At 49.1% G+C, this 18,994-nt stretch overlaps 1 protein-coding gene across 1 annotated transcript in view; it reads left to right on the top strand.

Annotated features, from left to right (window-relative positions):
* Nucleotides 1-16,915, top strand: part of TIMP2 (TIMP metallopeptidase inhibitor 2) — a 35,917-nt gene extending 19,002 nt beyond the window's left edge. The window contains exons 2-5 of the mRNA XM_038741997.1: nt 8,445-8,545; nt 10,146-10,254; nt 13,989-14,113; nt 15,266-16,915. Of these exons, the coding sequence (XP_038597925.1) occupies nt 8,445-8,545; nt 10,146-10,254; nt 13,989-14,113; nt 15,266-15,463 (533 nt within the window). The 3' untranslated portion in view covers nt 15,464-16,915. The remainder of the gene's footprint in view (nt 1-8,444; nt 8,546-10,145; nt 10,255-13,988; nt 14,114-15,265) is intronic.
* The last annotated feature ends 2,079 nt before the right edge of the window (nt 16,916-18,994 follow it).

Below are 18,994 nucleotides of genomic sequence, written 5' to 3'. Positions count from 1 at the left end.
AAGAGCAGTGATGATCATAATGATAACAGTCGCAGTATTTGCCAAGCACTGTTGTAAGCGCTCCTGGAGAGATGAGCTAATCGGGTCACACACGGTCCCTGGCCCACGTGGGGCTCCCGGTCTTCAGCCCCATTTTCCAGATAATAATAATAATAATAATAATGATGGCATTTGTTAAGCGCTTACTATGTGCAAAGCACTGCTCTAAGCGCTAGGAGGGATACAAGGTGATCAGATTGTCCCACGCGGGGCTCACAGTCATCATCCCCATTTTGCAGATGAGGGAACTGAGGCTCAGAGAAGTGAAGTGACTCGCCCAAGGTCACACAGCAGACATGTGGCGGAGCTGGGATTTGAACCCGTGACCTCTGGCTCCAAAGCCCGGGCTCTTTCCACCGAGCCACGCTGCTTCTTGATGATCATGATGATAACAGTCGCAGTATTTGCCAAGCACTGTTGTAAGCGCTCGAGGAGAGATGAGCTAATCGGGTCACACACGGTACCTGGCCCACGTGGGGCTCCCGGTCTTCAGCCCCATTTTCCAGATAATAATAATAATAATAATGATGGCCTTTGTTAAGAGCTTACTATGTGCAAAGCACTGTTCTAAGCGCTAGGAGGGATACAAGGTGATCAGATTGTCCCACGTGGGGCTCACCGTCATCATCCCCATTTTGCAGATGAGGGAACGGAGGCTCCGAGAAGTGAAGTGACTCGCCCAAGGTCACACAGCAGACATGTGGCAGAGCTGGGATTCGAACCCATGACCTCTGGCTCCAAAGCCTGGGCTCTTTCCACCGAGCCACGCTGCTTCTTGATGATCATGATGACAACAGTCGCAGTATTTGCCAAGCACTGTTGTAAGCGCTCGAGGAGAGATGAGCTAATCGGGTCACACACCGTCCCTGGCCCACATGGGGCTCCCCGTCTTCAGCCCCATTTTCCAGATAATAATAATAATAATAATGATGGCCTTTGTTAAGCCCTTACTATGTGCAAAGCACTGTTCTAAGCGCTAGGAGGGATACAAGGTGATCAGGTTGTCCCACATGGGGCTCCCAGTCTTAATCCCCATGTTACAGATGAGGGAACTGAGGCTCCGAGAAGTGAAGTGACTCGCCCAAGGTCACACAGCAGACATGTGGCGGAGCTGGGATTTGAACCCGTGACCTCTGGCTCCAAAGCCCGGGCTCTTTCCACCGAGCCACGCTGCTTCTTGATGATCATGATGACAACAGTCGCAGTATTTGCCAAGCACTGTTGTAAGCGCTCAAAGAGAGATGAGCTAATCGGGTCACACACGGTCCCTGGCCCATGTGGGGCTCCCGGTCTTCAGCCCCATTTTCCAGATAATAATAATAATAATGATGGCATTTGTTAAGCGCTTACTATGTGCAAAGCACTGTTCTAAGCGCTAGGAGGGATACAAGGTGATGAGATTGTCCCACGTGGGGCTCACCATCATCATCCCCATTTTGCAGATGAGGGAACTGAGGCTCCGAGAAGTGAAGTGACTTGCCCAAGGTCACACAGCAGACATGTGGCGGAGCCGGGATTCGAACCCGTGACCTCTGGCTCCAAAGCCCGGGCTCTTTCCACCGAGCCACGCTGCTACTTGATGATCATGATGATAACACCACCGAGCCACGCTGCTACTTGATGATCATGATGATAACAGTCGCAGTATTTGCCAAGCACTGTTGTAAGCGCTCGAGGAGAGATGAGCTAATCGGGTCACACATGGTCCCTGGCCCATGTGGGGCTCCCGGTCTTCGTCCCCATTTTCCAGATAATAATAATAATAATGATGGCATTTGTTAAGCGCTTACTATGTGCAAAGCACTGTTCTAAGCGCTAGGAGGGATACAAGGTGATCAGGTTGTCCCACATGGGGCTCCCAGTCTTAATCCCCATGTTACAGATGAGGGAACTGAGGCTCCGAGAAGTGAAGTGACTTGCCCAAGGTCACACAGCAGACACGTGGCGGAGCCGGGATTCGAACCCATGACCTCTGGCTCCAAAGCCCGGGCTCTTTCCACCGAGCCACGCTGCTTCTTGATGATCATGATGATAACAGTTGCAGTATTTGCCAAGCACTGTTGTAAGCGCTCGAGGAGAGATGAGCTAATCGGGTCACACACGGTCCCTGGCCCACGTGGGGCTCCCGGTCTTCAGCCCCATTTTCCAGATAATAATAATAATAATAATGATGGCATTTGTTAAGCCCTTACTATGTGCAAAGCACTGTTCTAAGCGCTAGGAGGGATACAAGGTGATCAGATTGTCCCACGTGGGGCTCACCGTCATCATCCCCATTTTGCAGATGAGGGAACGGAGGCTCCGAGAAGTGAAGTGACTCGCCCAAGGTCACACAGCAGACATGTGGCAGAGCTGGGATTCGAACCCATGACCTCTGGCTCCAAAGCCTGGGCTCTTTCCACCGAGCCACGCTGCTTCTTGATGATCATGATGACAACAGTCGCAGTATTTGCCAAGCACTGTTGTAAGCGCTCGAGGAGAGATGAGCTAATCGGGTCACACACCGTCCCTGGCCCACATGGGGCTCCCCGTCTTCAGCCCCATTTTCCAGATAATAATAATAATAATGATGGCATTTGTTAAGTGCTTACTATGTGCAAAGCACTGTTCTAAGCGCTAGGAGGGATACAAGGTGATCAGGTTGTCCCACATGGGGCTCCCAGTCTTAATCCCCATTTTCCAGATGAGGGAACTGAGGCTCCGAGAAGTAAAGTGACTCGCCCAAGGTCACACAGCAGACGTGTGGCGGAGCCGGGATTCGAACCCATAACCTCTGGCTCCAAAGCCCGGGCTCTTTCCACTGAGCCACGCTGCTTCTTGATGATCATGATGATAACAGTCGCAGTATTTGCCAAGCACTGTTGTAAGCGCTCGAGGAGAGATGAGCTATTCGGGTCACACACGGTCCCTGGCCCACGTGGGGCTCCCGGTCTTCAGCCCCATTTTCCAGATAATAATAATAATAATGATGATGACATTTGTTAAGCGCTTACTATGTGCAAAGCACTGTTCTAAGCGCTAGGAGGGATACAAGGTGATCAGATTGTCCCATGTGGGGCTCACCGTCATCATCCCCATTTTGCAGATGAGGGAACTGAGCCTCCGAGAAGTGAAGTGACTCACCCAAGGTCACACAGCAGACATGTGGTGGAGCTGGGATTCGAACCCGTGACCTCTGGCTCCAAAGCCGGGGCTCTTTCCACCGAGCCACGCTGCTTCTTGATGATCATGATGACAACAGTTGCAGTATTTGCCAAGCACTGTTGTAAGCGCTCGAAGAGAGATGAGCTAATCGGGTCACACACGGTCCCTGGCCCATGTGGGGCTCCCGGTCTTCAGCCCCATTTTCCAGATAATAATAATAATAATAATGATGGCCTTTGTTAAGCGCTTACTATGTGCAAAGCACTGTTCTAAGCGCTAGGAGGGATACAAGGTGATGAGATTGTCCCACGTGGGGCTCACAGTCATCATCCCCATTTTGCAGATGAGAGAACTGAGGCTCCGAGAAGTGAAGTGACTCGCCCAAGGTCACACAGCAGACGTGTGGCGGAGCCGGGATTCGAACCCGGGTCCTTCTGACCCCCAAGCCCGGGCTCTACCCACTATGCTGCGTTGCCCCCCTACTGTCCCTTCCAACGTCCTGGTGCCTTCGGTCAGATGGTTGCCGTTCGAGTGACCGCGGTTCTGATGGCCGGCTGGTCTGACCCGCGTCTGGCATTGGATGCTTTTAATCATAATGATTTTTAAAAATAATCAATCAATCAATCGTATTTATTGAGCGCTTACTGTGTGCAGAGAGCACTGTACTGAGCGCATGGGAAGTACAAGTTGGCAACGTATAGAGACAGTCCCTACCCAACAGTGGGCTTAAATAATAACAATGGTATTTGTTAAGGGCTTACTATGTGCCAAGCACTGTAATAATAATGGGATTTGTGAAGCGCTTACTCTTTGTCAAGCACTGTTCTAAGCACTGGAGTAGAGATGAGCTAATCAATCAATCAATCGTATTTATTGAGCGCTTACTGTGTGCAGAGCACTGTACTAAGCGCTTGGGAAGTACAAGTCGGCAACATATAGAGACAGTCCCTACCCAACAGTGGGCTTAAATAATAACAATGGTATTTGTTAGGGGCTTACTATGTGCCAAGCACTGTAATAATAATGGGATTTGTGAAGCGCTTACTCTTTGTCAAGCACTGTTCTAAGCACTGGAGTAGATACGAGCTAATCCATCAATCAATCGTATTTATTGAGCGCTTACTGTGTGCAGAGCACTGTACTAAGCGCTTGGGAGGTACAAATCGGCAACACATAGAGACAGTCCCTACCCAACAGTGGGCTCACAGTCTAGAAGGGGGCTAATCAGATTGGACACGGTTCCTGTCCCACATGGGGCCCCGGGTCTTAATCCCCATTTTGCAGGTGAAGGAACTGAGGCCCAGAGAAGTGAAGTGACTTGCCCAAGGTCACAGAGCAGACAAGTGGTGAAGCTGGGAGGAGGACCAGAGAAGCAGCGTGGCTCAGTGGAAAGAACCCGGGCTTTGGAGTCAGAGGTCATGGGTTCAAATCCCGGCTCCCCACTTGTCAGCTGTGTGACTTTGGGCAAGTCGCTTAACTTCTCTGGGCCTCAGTTACCTCATCTGTAAAATGGGGGTTAAGACGGTGAGCCCCATGTGGGACAACCTGATCACTTTGTAACCTCCCCAGCGCTTAGAACAGTGCTTTTCACATAGTAAGCGCTCAATAAATGCCATTATTATTATTATTATCATTATTATTATTATTATTATTATTATTATTGTTAACCCAAGTCCTTCTGTGAGTCCCACATGGGACCTGATTACTTGGTGTCTTACCGCAAGCGGTTAGGAAGAGAAGCAGCGTGGCCTAGTGGATAGATCCCGGGAGTCAGAAGGACCTGGATTCTAATCCCGGCTTCACCACTTGTTTGCTGTGTGACCTTGGGCAAGTCACTTCACTCCTCAGTGCCTCAGCAACTTCATCTGTAAAATGGGGATTAAGACTGTGAACCCCAGGTGGGACAGGGACCGTGTCCAACCTGATTACCTTCTATCTCCCCTAACACTTTGAACAGTGCCTGATGCATAGTAAGCGCTGAACAAATACCACAATTATTATTATTAAGCATTTAATAGATATCAAAATTCATTACTCATCTTCCGGTTGTTGCCCTAACTTTATTTTAATGTGTGTCTCCCCCATCAATCAATCAATCAATCGTATTTATTGAGCACTTACTGTGTGCAGAGCACTGTACTAAGTGCTTGGGAAGTGCAAGTTGGCAATATATAGAGACAGTCCCTACCCAACAGTGGGCTCACAGTCTAGAAGGGGGAGACAGAGAACAAAACCAAACATATTAACAAAATAAAATAAATAGAATAGATATGTACAAGTAAAATAAATAGAGTAATAAATATGTACCAACATATGTACAGGTGCTGTGGGGAAGGGAAGGAGGAGGTGGTAGATTAGATTAGATTGTAATCTCCTTGAGATAGGGGCAGGGAACATGTCTGCTGATTCTGTTGCATTGTACTCTCCCAAGCATTTAGTACAGTGCTCTGCACTTAGTAAGCGCTCAATAAATGCCATTAATTGATTGATTTAGAGTCTCACCACCGCTTTCTAACCCTAGTCTAACTATGGCATCTGTTGAGCGCTCACTCCGTATTTTGTTAGTATGTTTGGTTTTGTCTCCCCCTTTTAGACTGTGAGCCCACTGTTGGGTAGGGACTGTCTCTCTATGTTGCCAATTTGTACTTCCCAAGCGCTTAGTACAGTGCTCTGCACACAGTAAGTGCTCAATAAATACGATTGATGATGATGATGATGATGATGTCCAGCACTGTGATTAGTGCTGGGGTAAATACATGATAATTGGGTCGGACACAGTCCCTATTAAAACAAAAAGTGGTATTTGTTCATCGCTTACTAGGTGCCGGGCAGTGTGCTAAGCTCTGGGGTAGATTTAAAATAATCAGGTCAGACACAGTCCCTGTCCCACATGGGGCTCACTGTCAAAGTAGGAGGGAGAACGGACATCAAATCCCCATTTTACCAAGAGGAGGAGGAAAGTGAAGTGACTTGTCCAAGGTCACACAGCAGGTAGGTGGCGGAGCCAGGATTAGAACCCAGGTCCTTCTGACTTCCAGGCATGTGCTACCCCACCCGGCTTCACTCCTTGGCCTCTTTCTGTTCTCTGGAATCCCTCTTTCAGTGAACCCCGGGAATTTTGCAGCAGGCTCCTTCTCCTTTGATCTCGTTTTCCGTTTGGGTGGATTTCCGCCGATCCCCAAATTCCCCTTCAGAGGAGGCCGGCGGGGACCTTTTTTTCATGTCTCCAGAGCTCGGTATTTTTGTTCGTCAACCTTGGCCTCCAGCTATTTTGGTGGCCCATGAAGATATACTTATTTCGCTCCCCTGTTTTGGCTTTAAAAAACCCCATAAGGGCAAGGAAGGCCTCTGAAGGATCAGACGAGCCTGTTTTAATCCTGCACACTTTGGAGCTCACTTAGAGGTAGGACTTGCCTCATAACTCCTCTCGGCCACCCGTTTGTCATCTTTTTTATTTTAAATTTTATGGCATTTGTTAGGTGCTTATTATATGCCAGGCACTGTACTAAGTCGTGAAGCAGGTCCTGGAGAAGAGTTAGGGAGCCAAGAGAAGCAGCGTGGCTCAGTGGAAAGAGCCCGGGCTTTGGAGTCGGAGGTAATGGATTCAAATCCCGGCTCTGCTGACTGTCAGCCGTGTGACTTTGGGCAAGTCACTTCAATTCTCTGTGCCTCAGTCACCTCATCTGTAAAAAATGGGGATTAAGACTGTGAGCCCCCGTGGGACAACCTGATCACCTTATAACCTTCCCAGCGCTTAGAACAGTGCTTTGCACATAGTAAGTCATCATCATCATCATCAATCGTATTTATTGAGCGCTAACTGTGTGCAGAGCACTGTACTGAGCGCTTGGGAAGTACAAGTTGGCAACATATAGAGACAGTCCCTACCCAACAGTGGGCTCACAGTCTAAAAGGGGGAGACAGAGAACAAAACCAAACCTACTAACAAAATAAAATAAATAGAACAGATATGTAGAAGTAAAATAAATAAATAGAGTAATAAATATGTACAAACATATATACATATATACTTGCCATCACTATTATTATCCAAGCTAATCAGGTTGGACACAGTCCACGTCCCACATGGGGCTTGTCATCTTAAACCCCATTTTTCAGATGAGGGAACTGAGGTGCACAGAAGTGAAATGATTTGCCCCAGAATTAGAACCCAGATCCTCTGACTACGAGGCCCTGACTCTTTCCATTAGGCAATGCTGCTTCTCTCCTGGAAAGGGCCCAGGCCTAGACATCAGCAGATCCGGGTTCTAATTCCATTCCCACCACAGACTGTCTGTGTGACCTTGCGCAAGTTCATTCATTCAGTCGTATTTACTGAGCGCTTACTGTGTGCAGAGCACTGTACTAAGCACTTGGGAAGTCCAAGTTGGTAACATATAGAGACGGTCCCTACCCAATGGGCTCACAGTCTAGAAGGGGGAGACAGACAACAAAGAGAAGCAGCGTGGCTCAGTGGAAAGAGCCCGGGCTTTGGAGTCAGAGGTCATGGGTTCAAATCCCGGCTCCGCCAATTGTCAGCTGTGTGACTTTGGGCGAGTCACTTCACTTCTCTGGGCCTCAGTTACCTCATCTGTAAAATGGGGATTAAGACCGTGAGCCCCCCGTGGGAGACAACCTGATCACCTTGTAAGCTCCCCAGCGCTTAGAACAGTGCTTTGCACATAGTAAGTGCTTAATAAATGCCATCATCATCATCATCATCTGCTGTGTGGTTTTGGGCAAGCACTCCACTTCTCTGTGCCTCAGTTACCTTATCTGTAAAATAGGGTTTGAGACTGTGAGCCCCACGTGGGACAGGGTCTGTGTCCAACCCGATTTGCTTGTATCCACTCCAGCACTTAGTACAGTGCCTGGCACATAGTAAGCACGTAACAAATGCCATAATTATTATTATTATTATCTTGTATCCACCCCAGCACTTAGAACAGTGCCTGGCACATAGTAGGCGCTCAACAAATACTATTATTTTTATCCTTATTATCTTGTATCCACCCCAGCGCTTAGAACAGTGCCTGGCACATAGTAGGTGCTCAACAAATACTATTATTATTATCATTATTATTGCTGTTAATAAACCACTGTGAACACCCCCCAACCTAGACCTAAGACACTTTCCCGTTGGGGACCCTCAAGTGCCCCCATGGGACACCCGTCTTTGGTACTGACTCTTCCGTCGTTTTGGGACTTTTTCCCGGACAAAGCCTGTCTTTCCTAACTATTCCTTCTCACATCTCTTGCAGTTATCAGGGCAAAAGCTGTCAGTGGGAAAGAGGTGGATTCCGGGAATGATATTTATGGAAATCCCATCAAGAGGATCCAGTATGAGATCAAACAGATAAAGGTAACGTGGGCCACTGGGAAGTGGGCTGGGTTGACGTGGAATTGCCTCAGTCTACTCTGGGAGATGGGAAAACTGAGAGAACTTGCGAAAAGGAGGGGAGGGAGGGGAAAGGAGGCTGAGGGGAAAGAGGTTGTAGGGGTGAAAGTGCTATGGATGAAGAGATGGAAGGGGTGAAAGGGTGTTGAGGGGAGAAAGATGCTGGGGTGAAAGGAGGTTAAGGGTGAAGAGGTGCTAAGAGGTGAAAATAGGCTATGGATGAAGAGGTGATAGGGAGTGATAGGGAGAGAAGGAAGAGGCCCTAGGAGGTGAAAAGGTGCTGCGAGGGAAGAGGTGCTAACGGGTGAAAGGGGGCTGAGGGGAAAGAAAGAAGGGCTAGCTCACTTTTATGTCTGTCTCCCCTGTTGGATTATAAATCGGGGTCTAAATCTGACTGGTTTGAATCTAATATGACGCTTGCGCACTTTTTGAAGGCACAGGACAGGGTGGGAACTTAGGCTTTGAAAGCCTTTTTAGCTTCAGGTTCATTCATTCGGTCATATTTATCGAGTGCTTACTGTGTGCAAAGCACTGTATTAAGCGCTTGGGAGAGTCCAGAACAACCACAGACACAGTCCCTGCCCACGATGAGCTGTGTCCTGTCAACTGTGGAGAGGAGTTATGATAGTGATTCCAAGGAGGGGGGGTGTGTTGCGTGTGTTGTGTTTGTGTTAATGGGTGGGAGGGTGGGGTTCTTCAGACTAGGCGTCTTGGGGTGGGGGTAGCGGTATCCTTGGAAAAGCAGGGTCCGGGAGAGAGTTTAGTACAGTGCTCTGCACACAGTAAGCGCTCAATAAATCATCATCATCATCAATCGTATTTATTGAGTGCTTATTGTGTGCAGAGCACTGTACTAAGCGCTTGGGAAGTACAAGTTGGCAACATATAGAGACAGTCCCTACCCAATAGTGGGCCACAGTCTAAATACGATTGATTGATTGATTGAGAAGGACCTGACTGACGTCAGGGAATCAATCGATCAATCAATCAGTATTTAGGAGGACCTGACTGACCTCAGGGAATCAATCGATCAATCATCAATCATTAGTATTTGTTGAGCATATACTCTGTGCTGGGTTGAGCACAATACAATAGAGCTGGTAGACACGCTCCCTGTCCAAAAAGCACTTACAGTCTAGTGGGTGGCAGACATGGAAATAAATGACGGCTCTGTACATTAGCCCCGTGGGATGAATAGCAAGTATGTCAAGGGGAAAGATTCCAGTGCACAGATGAAGCAGAAGGGAGTGGGAGATGGAGGAGATGGGATTTTAATAAATCTTTGAAGGTGGGGAGAGTGGTGGTCTTTTGGATATGAAGCAGGAGGGAGGTCCAGGCCAGAAGCAGGATGCGGACGAGGGGTTGGGGGTGAGAAGAGAAAAGATAGAGGTCCGGTGAGCAGGTTGGCGTTGGGTAGGAGAGCAGCGAGGTGAGGAAAGAGGTGGGTGAGGGGATGAGATCAATGCTGTCGATAGATCAATCGGTTGGGCCCCCCCATCCACGCCATCAGTCGATCGGGGTTTCCCGTGCCACCGTTTCACCTCCCCTTTCTCCTTCCTCCCAGATGTTTAAAGGACCGGACAAGGACATCGAGCTGATTTCCACGGCTCCCTCCTCAGCCGTGTGCGGAGTCTCTCTGGACACCGGAGGGAAGAAAGAGTATCTTATTGCAGGTGGGTACGATCCTCCATTGGGTCACCCGGGAGACAGTTTGGCTCCAAGGCCCATATCCCTAAATTCTGTAGAGATCTATAAATTACGTGCTTATTTTATGGTGGGTGTTAAGTGCTTACTATATGCCAGACACTGTGTACTGAGCTTGGGGTAGATACAAGGTAATTGACCTGGAGCTTACGGTCTAGAGGAGGAGACAATAATAATATAAGTGCACTCTAGAGGGGCAAACAGACATTAATACAAATAAAATAAATTACAGAGATATACGTGAGTGCTGTGGGGTGAGGGTGGGGTGAATACCAAGAGCCACAGTAATAATAATAATCATATTTGTTCAATGCTTATTATGTGTCAAGCACTGTTCTAAGCTCTGGGGAAGATACCAGATAAACAGGTTGGACACAGTCCCTGTCCCATACAGGACTCAAGTACCATCATCATCATCATCAATCGTATTTATTGAGCGCTTACTGTGTGCAGAGCACTGTACTAAGCGCTTGGGAAGTACAAGTTGGCAACATATAGAGACGGTCCCTACCCAACAGTGGGCTTACAGTCTAAAAGGGGGAGACAGAGAACAAAACCAAACATACTAACCAAACAAAATAAAATACCATCATTATTATTCCATAAATATTTGGGAAGAGCCTGGGCTTGGGAGTCAGGGGTCGTGGGTTCTAATCCCGGCTCTGCCACTTGTCAGCTGTGTGACTTTGGGCAAGTCACTTAAATTCTCTGTGCCGCAGTTCCGTCATCTGTAAAATGGGGATTAAGGCTGTGAGCCCCCCGTGGGACAACCTTGATCACCTTGTATCTACCCCAGTGCTTAGAACAGTGCTTTGCACATAGTAAGCGCTTAATAATAATAATTGGCATTTGTTAAGCACTTACTATGTGAAAAGCACTGTTCTAAGCGCTGGGGAGGATACAGGCTGATCAGGTTGTCCCACGTGGGGCTCACAGTCTTCATCCCTATTTTACAGATGAGGTGACTGAGGCCCAGAGAAGTTAAGTGACTTGCCCAAGATTGCACAGCAGACATGTGGCGGAGGCAGGATTCGAACCCATGACTTCTGACTCCAAAGCCCGTGCTCTTTCCACTGAGCCACACTGCTTCTCTAACGAACACCATCATTAGTATTCCATAAATACCCAAAATACTTCACTTCTCTGTGCCTCAGTTCCCTCATCTGTAAAATGGGGATTAAGACCGTGGACCCTATGTGGGACTGGGACTGTGTCCAAACTGATTATCTTGTTTCTACCCCAGTGCTTAGAACAGTGCTTAGCACATAATAACTGTGGTATTTGTTAAGCGCTTACTGTGTGCCTAGCACTGTACTAAGCGCTGGTGTGGTTACAAGCAAATCGGGTCGGACACGGTCCCTGTCCCACATAAGGCTCGTAGCCTTCATCCCCATTTTATAGATGAGGGAACTGAGGCACAGGGAAATGAAGTGACTTGCCCAAGGCCACACAGCAGGCAAGTGGCAGAGCTGGGATTAGAACCCGTGACCTTCTGTCTCTCAGACCCATGCTCTATCTGCTATACCATGCTGAAGCGCTTAACAAATACTATTATTATTATTATTATCATTGATGATTGATTGAGCACTTGCTGTGTGTGGAGCACTGTTGCCAGCTTGTACTTCCCAAGTGCTTAGTGCGGTGCTCTGCACACAGTAAGCGCTCAATAAATACGATTGAATGAATGAATGAAATCTGTACAAACATGTATACAGGTGCTGTGGGGAGGGGAAGGAGGTAGGGCGGGGGCAATGGGGAGGGGGAGAGGATACGTTTGGTTTTGTTCTCTGTCTCCCCCTTCTAGACTGTGAGCCCACTGTTGGGTAGGGACCGTCCCTATGTGTTGCCAACTTGTACTTCCCAAGCTCTTAGTACAGTGCTCTGCACACAGTAAGCGCTCAATAAATACGATTGATTGATTGATTGATTGCCCGTCCTGTCTGGAGCCATTCGGGAGAGCGTTTGAACATCCGGACATGGGGCCTTTCCAAGAAGAGTTTAAAAACGACCGCCCAGGCTGCTTAAACTGGTCATTTGCTCAAGGAGAGTTTTCTTTTTGCTGCAGATTCAGTGACACAGCTTATTTTCTTTAGCCGGCAGCCCAGGGGATGGGAGGGAGACAGAGAGAAGGAGAGATAGATTTATGAGAGAGAGAGAGAGAGAGATGTGAGAGAGAGAAGGCATTATATAAGGGAGGGGGAGGTAAACTTGTCTTTAATTAGTAGCCACTTATCTCTAATTAGCAGCTATTCCAGTCTGGCTAGTAATTTATGGGAAAGTAAAAGAAAAAAGAGGTAAATTAAAGCTGATTTTTAAATAAAAGGGAATTTTTGTTTGGCCAGCAAAATGGAACATTCAAGTTCTACCCTAATTGTCAGTTGAAACCAAAAACTAAAATACATATAGAGAAGAAGGCACTTGGGTCCCTTTGTCTATTTTTATTTCTTTATATTGTCTATGGTTTGCTTTAGTAATAATCGTGGTATTTATTAAAGGGCTCTGTCTGTGTTAAATCCTGGGGAAGATATAAAAGAATCCAAATGATCATATCTCTTTTATAAGAGGAGGTCACTGAGGCACAGAGAAGTGAAGTGATTGCCCAAGGTCACACAGCAGAGAAGTGGCAGAACCCAGATCTTTTGATTGCCAGGCCTGGGCTTTTTCCACTGAGCCACACTGCTCCTTCTCCCCCGGCTTCCTCTTTTTGGGACTGGCTTTCCGATTTTTGCACGGTTCCCGGGACTCAGAGGACCTGGATTTTAATCCCGGCCCTATCAGTTGCCTCCTGCACGACCCTGGGCAAATCACTTCCCTTCTCTGTGCCTCAGTTTCCTCATCTGGAAACTGGGGATTCCATCCCCGTTCTCCCTCCTACTTAACCGCGAGCCCCATGAAGGACAGGAACCGTGTCCCATCTAATAGTAATAATAACGATGGCATTTGTTAAGCACTTACTATGTGCAAAGCACTGTTCTAAGTGCTGGGGGGGGATACAAGGTGATCAGGTTGTCCCTTGTGGGGCTCCCAGTCTTCATCCCCATTTTACAGATGAGGGAACTGAGGCCCAGAGAAGTGAAGTGACTTGTCCAAAGTCACACAGCTGACAGGTGGCAGAGCCGGGATTAGAACCCCTGACCCGTGGCTCCCAAGCCCGGGCTCTTTCCACTGAGCCACGCTGCTTCTCCATCTAACTTGAATCTGCCCCAGCGTATAAAACAGTGCTTGACACAAAGTAAGCGCCTAGCAAATACCAAAATTATTATTATTCTCTCTCCCATGAGCTTGCACGCTCCTGGAGGGCAGGGAACCTCCATCTTGCTATCGTTGTGCTCATCCAAGCACTTAGTCCAGTGCGCTTAGTCCCCCTCCTCCCCGCCTTACCTCCTTCCCCTCCCCACAGCACCTATATATATATATGTATATATGTTTGTATGTATTTATTACTCTATTTATTTATTTTATTTAAATATATTTATTGCATTTATTTTATTTTGTTAATATGTTTTGTTTTGTTCTCTGTCTCCCCCTTCTAGACTGTGAGCCCATTGTTGGGTAGGGACCGTCTCTATATGTTGCCAACTTGTACTTCCCACACACAGTAAGTGCTCAATAATTACGACTGAATGAATGCCCAGTCCTCGTGAGGCGCTCAGCACATAGCTCGGCGCCCGACTCAACTCAGTGTGCTCCTGTGTGTCCTCAGGGAAGGCCGAGGGGAACGGCAGGATGTACATCACCCTCTGTGACTTCATCGTGCCGTGGGACACTTTGAGCGTCACCCAGAAGAAGAGTCTGAACCAGCGATACCAGATGGGGTGCGAGTGTAAGGTAAGTAGCCAAGAGGCCACCTCAGGGGCTCACCGGGCTCCCTGCCCTGTAGTCCCACACGGCTTGGCCGTCGGGGCAAGAGAATCGTCTAGTTCTTGCCCCTGCAGGCGTGGAGAATAATAATAATAATAATGGGATTTATTAAGCGCTTACTATGTGCAAAGCACTGTTCTAAGTGCTGGGGAGGCTACAAGGTGATCAGGTTGTCCCACGGGGAGCACACAGTCTTCATCCCCATTTTACAGATGAGGGAACTGAGGCCCAGAGAAGCGACTTGCCCAAAGTCACCCAGCTGACAATTGGTGGAAGTGGGATTTGAACCCATGACCTCTGATTCTAAAGCCCGGGCCCTTTCCACTGAGCCACGCTGCAGGGGAGATCTGGGGGGAAAGACTAAAGGCTGTGGGAGCTTTCGCATTGCTCGCCCAGTCGTTTTCCCAGGAAAATCATTTTCCCAAGGTCACCCAGCAGACAAGTGGCGGAGGCGGAATTAGAACCCAGGACCTTCTGACACCCAGGGCCAGGCTCTAGCCACTGGGCCTCGCTGCTTCTTAGAGTTGGAGGCATAAGCAGTGTGGCTCAGTGGAAAGAGCCCGGGCTTTGGAGTCAGAGGTCATGGATTCAAATCCCGGCTCCACCACTCGTCAGCTGTGTGACTTTGGGCAAGTCACTTCACTTCTCCGGGCCTCAGTTACCTCATCTGTAAAATGGGGATTAAGACTGTGAGCCCCACATAGGGCAACCTGATCACCTTGTAAATTCCCCAGTGCTTAGAACAGTGCTCTGCACATAGTAAGCGCTTAATAAATGCCATTATTATTATTATTATTATGGGTTCAAATCCCGGCTCCGCCAATTGTCAGCTGTGTGGCTTTGGGCAAGTCACTCCACTTCTCTGGGCCTCAGTTCCCTCATCTGGAAAGTGGGGGTGAAGACTGTGAGCCCCCCGTGGGACGACCTGATCACCTTGTACCCCCCCGCCAGCGCTTAGAACAGTGCTTTGCACGTAGTAAGCGCTTAATAAATGTCATTATTATTATTATTGTTATGCGGGACGCTTCTGGTAGCCCTAGAATGCCCCTCCAGGGTCCTTCTCACCCGTGCCCCCCACCAGCGCTGACCGCTCCCCCTCCGTCTCCCCTCGCCCCCCAGATCTCCCGCTGCCCCGTGATTCCGTGCTACGTCTCTTCTCCGGACGAGTGTCTGTGGACCGACTGGGTCACCGAGAAGAGCATCAACGGATACCAGGCCAAGCACTTCGCCTGCGTCAAGAGAAGCGACGGGTCTTGCGCTTGGTACCGTGGGACGGCCCTGCCCAAGCAGGAGTTTCTGGACATCGAGGACCCGTAGACCACCCGGCCCGGACCGCCCCCCACCCCTTCCCACCCCCCGAGTGGCCAATAGAAAAGCCTGTGAGAGTCTAGACTGGTCCAGCTCTGACATCGCTTCCTGGAAACAGCCTGAAAATACGGTCGTCCCATCCCCTCCCACCCGAAGCGGGTCCAAATTAGTCGCGATGAGCTTCGGTTTTCCCGTTTTCTCTTTCTTTTCAGAACGACGCTGCGGGTCTCCGGGGAGAGAGCCGGATTCCCCCGATCTCCGTTCAGTCCGCTGGGCTTTCTGAGATTTTTGGTTTCTTTTTCTCCCGCCGAGGGGCCACGGAGGACTTTCTGCAGAGTTGGCAAGGCCGGGGGGAGGGCGGAGGCCTTAGGAACGTCACCCCCAGGATGAAGCCGAGGAGGGCCGTAGCGGGAGTCTATGTAGCCGGTCTACTGTGTTCTCTCCTTCTGATGGTCTCGTCCCTCCTTTCACCGTTCCCTCGCCCCCCAGCCCTCTGCTTCCTTCTGTGGCTGGGGGTTTGTTCCTACCTTCTAAAATGCCCTCTCCGGTCCCACCCGTGCCCAGACTTTCACCAGGCCCTCTCACGTCACGCTCGAACCGGGGCGGGACTCGATTCTGAAGGGTGCCGGCCCGGGGGCTCTGAAGACTGGAAGCCCCAGGACGTCAAAAAGAGGTCCAGGACCCTGCCCATAGGTTGGTTCTTTGGCGAGTAAATTCCCTTGAGATTCCCAAGCACCCTCAGACGGTCTGCTCCCCCTCGTAGTAGTTGATTTCCGTGTCCGGGTCCGGTGTCCACTCTCCCCACGGACCAGTGGCCGTTGTGGCGTTTGACTGTCCATGGAGGGGCGGGGAGGTTCCCGTTCGGACGTCCAGCTTCCCCTGGGCCACATTTTGGGGCCGGGAGTGCGACGGTCACGGCTGCGTCGTCACTGTCAGAGCACCTCCGTTTCCCCAAGGAGCCGGCAATTTGCCCTTTGGCTCTGAGGAGTCTATAGGAGCTTTATCGAGTCCAGGGAATGGCTGGAAAGAGGTGGGGCGACCAGAGCTCGCCTTTTGGCTTCCCCACATGGCAACCCCCTACCCTATGCCCCTTGCCCGGCTTGTGAACCCATCTAGAGAATGAAATTCTCACAGGACAAGGGCTCCCAACCTTCCGGGAGGCCGCCGTTTTCCCAACACGCCCCGGTGAGAACCGATCCCGTCTCCCTCAGGATGGGGTCTTGGCCTCTGGAAGCCAGAGCTGAGTTGGGAATATAGCTTTCCTGAGGGTGAGAAGGAAGGGTTTTCCGGGCCCACCCCCCCGTACGACTTGGTTAATCCACTTGGAGGACAGAGACCCTCCCAAATGGGTCCACGATCTGCCAACCTCAGAGGGGCTTTCTCACCAATCAGTAGTATTTTTTTGAGCGCTTACCGTGTGCGGAGCAGTGGATCAAGCTGCGTGGCCTAATGGAAGGAGCCCGGGCCCGGGAGTTCTCATCCCGGCTCTGCCACTTATCTTCTTTGTGACCTCGGGCAAGCCACTTACTTCTCTGAGCCTCAGTTTCCTCAACTGGATTCAAAACCTGTTCCTACTTAAGACTGAGCCCCATGCGGGGCAGGGATGGTGTGCGACCTAGTCGACTTGTATCTCCCCCAGCACTTAGAACAGTGTTTGACACATAGTGAGCACTTAACAGGGGACCTGTCTGCTAATTCTGTACTCTCCTAAGTGCTTAGTACAGTGATCTGCTCATAGTAAATGCTCAATAAATACAATTGATTGATTAACAAATACCATAAAACAACAAAAGAACCAATCACTTCTCCTGGGTACTGTCCACTAGACTAATTCTGTTCTCCTGCCACCCCAAAGTGACTTTGACGCATGATTTTTAACATCCCTTGACTTTGGGCAGCACAGACGTTGGGTGACAAAACTTTCCAATTATGGCGTTTGTTGAGCGCTCGCTGTGTGCTAAGCACCAGGAGAGTTTGCAAGACCCTCAGTGCGAACAGACTCCCGGTCCTCTCTGGGGCTCAGTCTGTCTTCTCCCCATTTTACAGATGAGGAAACTGAGGCCCAGGGAGGTTAAGCGACTTGCAAGCTCGTTATGGGAACGTGCCTGCTAATTCCGCCGTATCGGACTCTCCCAGGCACTTAGTGCATTTCTCTGCACATACTAAGCGCTCAGTAAGTACCATCGATTGATTGATCGATTGCTTTGGGTCCCAGAGCAGGCCAGGGGCAGAGCGGAGGCCAGAACTCGACGCCCCCCATCCCCTCCTCCCTCAATCCCACCCGCCCCAGACCCTTCCATCCCGAGGACAGATTAACAGGGAAAACACCCAGCCCAGGACCAATCCCTTCAGACCCGTGTCGGGGGCATTTTCATGCTTTTCAGGCTTTTCAGATGTCACATTGGACCAGTTGGTGTGATTTCTATATATATATAAATATAAATATATATATAAAAAAGACAAAAAAGCCCTCTAATCAATCCAGTATAACATTCCCTGTTTGCTTACTGTATGGTTATATCATAGGTGACATTTACTCCTGTTTCTGCTGATTCTTTTTCATTTTTATTCTAATATTTTGGTTTGTTTTGGCATCCGCTGGATTCCCCCCCCACCTTCCGTTTCCTCGTGGTTAGTTGTGAGACTTGCACTTTCTCGCTCCTCCTTCCCCTTTTATCATCCTTTTTTCCCCCCTTCTGAAAGTCTTTTTTTTTTCTTTTTTGGCATTGGATGCATTTGACACAGAGTGTCCCACCTAGAAATTCTCCCTTTTGCTCCTTTTCTTCTTCCTCCACTCCCCACTGTGATGGGATCCCGGCAGAATCGACATGGCTTCTGGAAAGTTGCTTTAAGGGGATGGGATAGACTTTTTTGATCCTTCCTAGTTGGGTCTACAGCTTGCTGAGCAAGCCCGGACGGAGAAAATTCAGGCCCTGGTGGAGCGGGAAGGCCTTCCATTCGCAGTAAATGGTGGCCAGACAGAGAGAGGTAGAAGGATTCTCCATTTGGCATTAATTTATATAGTTCCCTTTTCCTTCCCTCCTGTTTTTCTCCCCTTCTTGCAAGCAACTCAAAATATTTAAAAAAAAGTTTACATTATAGTTATTTTCAAATCTCCGCTTGATAAGTATTAAGAAATATCTAACGCCGCCATAATTTAAAGCTTTGTTGATTCTTTTTTGGGGGGGGGGGAGGTTTTTTGTTGTTGTTTGGGGCTGGGCGGGGGGGAGGAAGGGGAGCGACGTGTTTTTGCTGGAATAATGAAGTCCGAGATCTTCTTGTGCTGGGAACACATGAAAGTTGTTGAGAAAATGACAAGCGGGATCAGGCGCGGCTCCGACGCCTCGTCTCATTCTCAAGTGAACGTCCAAGTCGTCGGACAATAAACAGTATTATCAAATAAAAGGGCTGTTCTGGGACTCTTTTGGAATTCAGAGCGTGCAGGGACCGCGAATCAATCGGTGGTATTGAATGAGCGATTACTATGCATTCAATCGTATTTATTGAGCGCTGACTGTGTGCAGAGCACTGTACTAAGTG

The sequence above is a fragment of the Tachyglossus aculeatus genome, unplaced genomic scaffold (genome assembly GCF_015852505.1).
Source record: "Tachyglossus aculeatus isolate mTacAcu1 unplaced genomic scaffold, mTacAcu1.pri SUPER_34, whole genome shotgun sequence".
Classification (NCBI taxonomy): Eukaryota; Metazoa; Chordata; class Mammalia; order Monotremata; family Tachyglossidae; genus Tachyglossus; species Tachyglossus aculeatus.
This window is presented reverse-complemented; position numbering and strand designations above follow the sequence as displayed.